The sequence below is a fragment of the Dipodomys ordii genome, unplaced genomic scaffold, assembly GCF_000151885.1.
Source record: "Dipodomys ordii isolate 6190 unplaced genomic scaffold, Dord_2.0 Scaffold102, whole genome shotgun sequence".
In the NCBI taxonomy this organism is placed as follows: domain Eukaryota; kingdom Metazoa; phylum Chordata; class Mammalia; order Rodentia; family Heteromyidae; genus Dipodomys; species Dipodomys ordii.
In genome coordinates this window covers 2,217,878-2,224,846 of record NW_012267318.1, presented here as the reverse complement: position 1 = coordinate 2,224,846, position 6,969 = coordinate 2,217,878, and the positions used below count along the sequence as shown (strand labels likewise).

At 47.5% G+C, this 6,969-nt stretch overlaps 1 protein-coding gene across 2 annotated transcripts in view; it reads left to right on the top strand.

Moving 5' to 3' along the window:
* The first annotated feature begins 3,172 nt into the window (after positions 1-3,172).
* Positions 3,173-6,969, top strand: part of Flt1 (fms-related tyrosine kinase 1) — a 185,363-nt gene continuing 181,566 nt past the window's right edge. For both annotated transcript variants that reach the window (XM_013027297.1, XM_013027298.1), the window contains exon 1: positions 3,173-3,541. In XM_013027297.1, coding sequence (XP_012882751.1) covers positions 3,478-3,541 — 64 coding nt within the window. In that variant the 5' untranslated portion in view covers positions 3,173-3,477. The remainder of the gene's footprint in view (positions 3,542-6,969) is intronic.

Here is a 6,969-nt window from a genome sequence, read left to right as displayed (position 1 = left end):
TCCTCAGATCCTAGCCTCCTGAGTAACTAGGATTACAGGCATGAGTCACCAGTGCCCGGCAGAATAGTCTTTCGCAGTTCTAGGAATCAAACTCAGAGTCCTGTGCAAGCTAAGCTAGTGCTTGACCACTGAGCTATACCCCAGCCTTTGTGTGGCTTAAAACAAAAAACAAAAACAGTATTGGGCTGGGAATGTAGCTTAGTGTTAGAGTGTTTGCCTAGCATGCATGAAGCCCTGAGTTCTATTCCTTGGTACCACATAAACAAAAAAGCCAGAGTGGCTTTTTTTTTTTTTGCACTGTGGCTCAAGTGGTGGAGTGTTAGCCTTGAGCAAAAAAAGAAGCTCAAGGACAGTGCCCAGGCCCTGAGTTCAAGCCCCAGTACTGGCCAAAAACAAAACAAACCCCAAAACAACAACAACAACAGCAAACAGTACTCAGCTGGGATGTAGCTCAGAAGCAAAGTGTGTCATCCTGAATTTGAGCCCCATTACCAAAAAAGAAAAGACATAAAAATTAACAACAACAACAACAGTACCAAGTGAGGCTACTCAAGATTTGGAAGGGTGTATTTCTTAGAAGGGTGTATTCCTACTTAGAAGGAACATGGCTTATTTAGAAGATAGATCATGGGAGCAATTTTTTCTATTGAAAGGGCTTAATAAGATGCTAATTATGCTATGTACTGGTACATAGCAATAGATTTTTCCTTTTACATGGAGAACCTTCTAACCCACTTAGAGATGAAATTCCTAAAGCTCAGCTTCAGTTACTACCATCTCAGCAGCTCCATGCTTGCTGCAGGAACACCAGCCCTGGAATCCTGCCTCTCGCCCACTGATGCTCTACCACTCTTATTCAGCCTTGAATATTAAAGCTGTTGGCTGTACCAACAATACGTTCCTGAATAGGGGTGAGAAAGTAAGCTCAAGAGAATGTTTGTAGCTGATAACAAGAGTGTCTGGTTTTGCTAAACAAACAGAAGCTGAAATGTTCTTTTGTATGTGGGCAGGAAGCAAACAGATAGTCTAACTTCAATAGCTTTTTATACCCACCAGGCGTGTTGAATTTGATCTTTTCCATCAGTATTATCTATAAAACCTTTCATGAGTGATTTAGTCAGAAGAGCCCGGTAGCTCATTATTCTAAGGTATTATCTCCCTTAGGGAAAAGGGTTGAGAGAGTCATACCTTTCCCCACATCCCTTTTTCAGTTCAAGCAAAAATGAAGTCATCAGTGGAACCTCCTAACAGTTTCTATCACTTTCTGAGTTCAGTTTGAAAAGGCTCATGCCACTGAAGAAATATTGACAGCAATGAAAAGCTTGCAGCTTGTAACAAAATCAAAGCAGTTGGGGAATATGGTTTTCCTATTAAAGCTAAGAGAGACTTGATTAAGACTTCATTATCCTTTAATAACAGATCAATGTGGTAGCATTGTGGATGAGCATCTTAGATTATAAGGGCTGTCTCAGGTGTGCATTGAATACCTGTACTGGCTCCCAAACTCGATGCATATTTCTACCTGGCATCAGGTTTGAGAAGTGTCTTTGAGTATTAAATTGACCAAGATACATTGCACTCACTAACTGACATGTTGAATTGAAACCCCTTCATACAACTACTTAAGGATAATAAAAATAAATTTAAAAAAGGAAATCTAATAGCATTTGAGGAGAAAAGTAACATAGTGAATTAAACTTTTGTTGGCTGAACCAGGGATCATTTCCGCCAGAGTCTGCTGTCAGGAGCGTGGTGTAGGGTAATGGAACATTAATTAGTAAGTGCTGGTGAAGCTCGAAGGTGAATATGGTTCCCTGCTGGAGAATAGCTGGGGAATAACGAGGGAAATCGGGCCATGTTTCTCCAGGTAAAGACCCGCTTCCTGGAGCAGAACTGCAGATGAGATGGCGGCGGCCATAGCCTCTCTCTCTCCTGGCTGCGTGGCCCTGAGTTCTATGTGGCAAGTTTGTATTATGCAACCTTCCAAGGCAGGGAGGTAGTCCAGTCCTTCTAGAAGACTCCCTGGCTGCATTTAGGAGCCATCACTGTCCCTTTTTATCATGGCTAGCTGACAACCTCGAATAGAACTGCTTTTTCAAACCTGTAGTGTTGACAGGGACTAGACTAGACTGCTCCTTGGAGTCCGGGACTTCAGACTTTTGAGCTCACGGAGACATAACTGAGAAACAACGTGGGATTAGTGTCATCGCAAAAGATCTAGTGCCTTCAATTAATTCCCCCAATTTGTTCCAAGAAAAACAAGAGTGGCTGCTCTTGCCTAGGAAGTTGTCACCAAAAGCCATTTCTTTTTTCCCCCCTCCTCAACATTTCGGAAATAAAGTTCAAGTTCCCCAGGCCCCTTACAAGTTACCAGGAGCAGTTTCAGGCGTTCGCTGGGGCTAGGTATCATGGTACTCCTTGTTTTGCTTCTAGGAAGCAGAGGGTTGAGGAAATGACTTGGGCGGGTGCAACCCAGCAGCCGAAAAAGACACAGACGCCCTCCCCTGGGACCGGAGCGGGTGCGCAGCCCTTCCCGAAGATGCCAGGCGAAGCGTCCGGTTCCCTCGGACGCTCCTGGTCCAGTGTCTTAGGCAGAGGGTCTCTGGCGCCTTCCTAGATGTCTTGGGAAGGACAGTCTGGCGGGGTCAGGGACAGCCGGACAGCGCGGGAAGATCGGGCAAGAGGGAGAGGGCCCGATTGCGCTTCTTTCTCCGTGCCAAGGACACCAGTCTCGGAGCTTCCCTTCGATTGGACTTCCCGCCCCGGGGGCCGGGCGAGTGCAACTCCATCCCGGTCCTCTTCCAAGTTTCGGGCGCCCCCTCCCCCCCAAAAGCTGAGTAAGCCGGGTAGAGGGAGCGGCAAGGATTTCCTGCGCGCGATGGGCAGGAGGAGGGGAGGAGGGCAGGAGGGCACCGAGCAAAGACCCTGAACCTGCCAGGGAGCGCGCTTCGGGGCACACGCAGCCTGCGCCTTTGCACGCGTGCTCGGCCCGGGGCCACTCGCCCTGGCCGGCCCCCGCCCCTCTCTGGAGCCGCAGGGAAGCAAGCCCGGGAGGAAGAAGAGGGTAGGTGGGGAGGCGGATGAGGGGTGGGGGACTCCTTGACGTCACTGGAAGGAGGTGCCGGTGTAGGAAGTGGGCTGGGGACAGGTTATAAATTGCCCGCGCCCTCAGCTGCTCTTCATCGAGGTCCGCAGGAGGCTCGGGGCGCACCCGGCGGACGCTTGTCGCGGCTTCTCTCCGCAGCAGCAGCGGCGACTCGGAGCGGGCTCCGGGGCTCCAGCGCTGAGCTCTGCGGTCGCTTGGCGGCCAGGATTACCCGGGGGGTGGGGGGAAGTGGCTGTCTCCTGGCTGGAGCCGCCCGAGAGGGACTTTTGGGCCGCTAGGGAAAGGAGCGCGGAGCCAGTGGCGGAGGAGCGCGCGACAAGCCGGCCGCGGGGAGCGCGGGCACCGGGAGAGCAGGCCGCGACGCGCTCACCATGGTCAGCTGCTGGGACACCGGGGTCCTGCCGTGCGTGCTGCTCGGCGCTCTGCTGCTCACAGGTGAGGCGCGGCCGGGCCCCGAGCCCGAGCGGGGCTGGGAGGGGACGCTTGCTGGGCAGAGTGGATGGGATCCAGGCCAAGAGGCACGCGAGGAGGCGAGGCTAAAGTAGGGAAAGCGAGCCTCGGCGGGAACCTTGGGACACTTGTTGCGCAGCGGGGCACGCTGTGGACCACGGTTCCTTTTCTCCAAATAAACTTTTCCAAGAGTGGTCGGCGGGGATCGCAGGCATCACTCTCCCAAAGCCACCGTGGCGTTGCGCCCCGGGATGGGTGATGGGGGTCTCCCAGGAGTCGCTGACCTCTGCCTTGCTCCCGGGTGCGATCTCGCCCGGATCGCTCCAGGCAACTGGGAACACCTCACAGACTCGACCTGCCAGGCAGCTCCGAGCCTGTTTCCAGGCGGCCTGTTTGGGATCCGCAAGGGCAGCGGCTCCCGGGCGTCTCAGAAGCTGCGCGGGGCTGCACTGAGACGCGGGCGTTGGCGATGTCGGGCACAGGCCACGACCTCGCAGCGCTAGAAGGAACGGGGTGAACAGATGCCCAGTGGATCGCGTGCCTGCGGAGTGCAGATGGACCCCAGGAGAGGGTTAGCACTGGTATCCTAGGACCCGCTTGGAGCCCTCAGACACTACTACACTTGTCCCTGGAAACTTAAAAGGGAGCGCCTGCTTTTCTCCACTGAGCGCTGCGCTCGACGTGCAGCCACCTGGGTGGGGTGCCTGCGGGGAGCAGGCGGGGCGCACTGCCCAGCCGATACCAGCGACCCTGACCTACCAGAGCAGGGTAGGTCCCAAATGCTATCAGGTCTCAGCATTGTCAGCCTAGTTTTTTAAATTCAGAGCCTAGAAAGGGGGGAACAGCTGGAATCAAAAGATGAGTTTGGAGGATTGAGTGAGGTCTACCCCAACCCCCCAGGCTTTCTTTTGGAAGTTTCAAAGAGGGAGGTGGAATCATCGGGAGCCAGGAATGTTTTTCAGCCGTTAAGGGTGGAGACCGTCGCCATCAAAGGGTTCAAAGCCAGAGCGGACCTCCGAGCGCGGCTGGAGAGGCGAGTTCCAATGGTTGAGTCTTCTGGAGCGCACAGAGAGCCAGATTTTGGAGTGCCTTTCTTTTAAGCATCGCGGAGGAAAGGCAGGATAGGAAATAAAATACAGTGACATAAAATAAACCATTGAGATGGTCCCTGGGAAGGAAAGTGAGCAAGGGTAAACATTATTGAAAAGGAAAAAAACCCCAAACGTACTAAACTCAAAAGCCAGTAACTCTCTGCGGGCAGACGCATGAGATTGTTTCTAAATAACAGAAGATAACTGTGATTGCAAATGAGGTGGAGAGGCCGGGCGAAGTTCTTAATGTTAGAGAATTCTCTATAGGTTGGGAAAGGCACTAAAATAAACTATGAATCGAAATATTCTATCCACAAATACATTTTTTTGCTATGCCAAGTTGCTTATATTAAAATATAGTTGCGTGGGGAATTTAAATTGTCTATGCGTTTGTTACACAAAGGTAAACCTAGGGTATGTTACTGTTAAGGTAGGAAGGCAAAGCGCAGGTTTCTAAATTTTCTGCCCATCACACTTTTTTATTTCAAAATAGTGATTGAGTTTGGTGGTGCATGCGGTTTTTATATGCATTAAGCATCTCAGACCAGTGGCTACTTTACAGAATCGTGGGTTTGTGTGAGGGGCTCATTTTGCTGTTTTTCTTGAGTATAATTTCTTCAAGCGGAGGCAGAAATGTTGGAATATCTTTGATTTTTTAAAAAAAATCTAATTTACATGTGCTATAGAAAGAAAGGCGGACAGACATGGATAAAAGTGCAAATCTCCTTACTTGCTTAGGGAATGTTCTGTTCCTAGGTAGGTCATCCTGTGCCTTAGAAAACCTGGCTTACAGGACTTTTCAACTGAAATGAGGGTGTGTGAGTTGTGGAGAGGGATGGAGGTGCTGCCTTTCTCCAGCCAGGGCATAGAGTACGGACGGCCCGGTAGATTTATTAGGAGTGTGTTTGCTGTCTTCCTGATCCCCGGCTAAAGCTGAACCACCTCATATGTGCTCTACAATCTTTTAATATTTCTGTTATCAATTGTGCGTGTGTATTGGATAAAATAACCATAGATCTAGTAACACAAGAATAATGCCATTATACCCCCTAGAGTAAATACATTTGACTATCTCCAAGTTTGTTGCAATATGAAAAGAGGCCCATAATTCAGATACTTCCAAATTATCTGGGTACTTTCTCTATAAAGGATGGCGACCCTCTTATTATTATTTCTTACTTTTAAGACAATCCAGTCTTAACTAAAACCCACAAATTCCAGTGGGATTCCCTCATGCCCATCCATTTTTCTTGAGTTCTTGAGTAGCTAACATTTATAACTTACTAATTGGAAATGCCTAAACAATTGATATGCTTAAATACTTACCAATACTTAATCAAAATGTGTGCAAAATAACACCTATTTCCAAATTGAATGTTATACACCTCTTTATTTTACATGGCATTTTTTGTTGTTGTTTTCTCCAAGAGTAGTGAGGTTCTTTTTCTATCAGGATGCATTTCTAAATGGTAACTAGGATCTTTGACAGTCCTCATCAATTCCCAGTCATTTACAACTGAACAATAGCTAAGTCCCAATTGTAGTTACTGAAAATACTTTACCTTACTTTTATTACAGCATTTTATTACATTTTTTCCTGTTGAAAAGTTTAAAATAGGCAGTGTAATTTCCAATGATCACACTTTTTGTTCTCATATATAATATGCAAAAATTAAAATAGGCATTAATTTATTTATTTGTCCTGAGATTGAGCCCAGGGCCTTGCTAGACACACGCATTAGCACTGACCTACTTTCTTAGCTACTTTTTTAAGGCCCATTTCAAACTCTAAAATTCAATGAATTCAAGAAACAATATCCTGTCTCTTTTTTCTCTGCCTACTGAACTCACATTTACACAGAATGGATGCTTCAACCTAGAGAATTAACTGTTTTCTCTCTCTTTCTCTCCTTTGCTATCAGTGGTCACAGCTGCTTTTTTTTTTTTTGCTTTTTTTTTTTTGTCAGTCCTGAAGCTTGAACTCAGGGCCTAGGTACTGTCCTGATCTTTTGTGCTCAATTTTTTTAAAAGAAGAATTATTAATTTTATTTTCTATCTTAGACTTTCCAACAATCTCTTCCTTTTCAGGTTAAATATACTTTTTGCTTAAATATACTCTTCAATTTCTAAGATATGAACAATTTATTTTATTTACATCATTGTGCTCAGTTCTTAAATCCAGTGCTCTACCACTTGAGTCACAGCTTTTTTGGTGGCTAATTGTAAATGAGAGTCTCATGGACGTTCCTGCCTCATTGAATCACAATTCTCAGCTCTCAGCCTCCTGAGTAGCTAGGATTATGGGCATGAACCACTATTGCT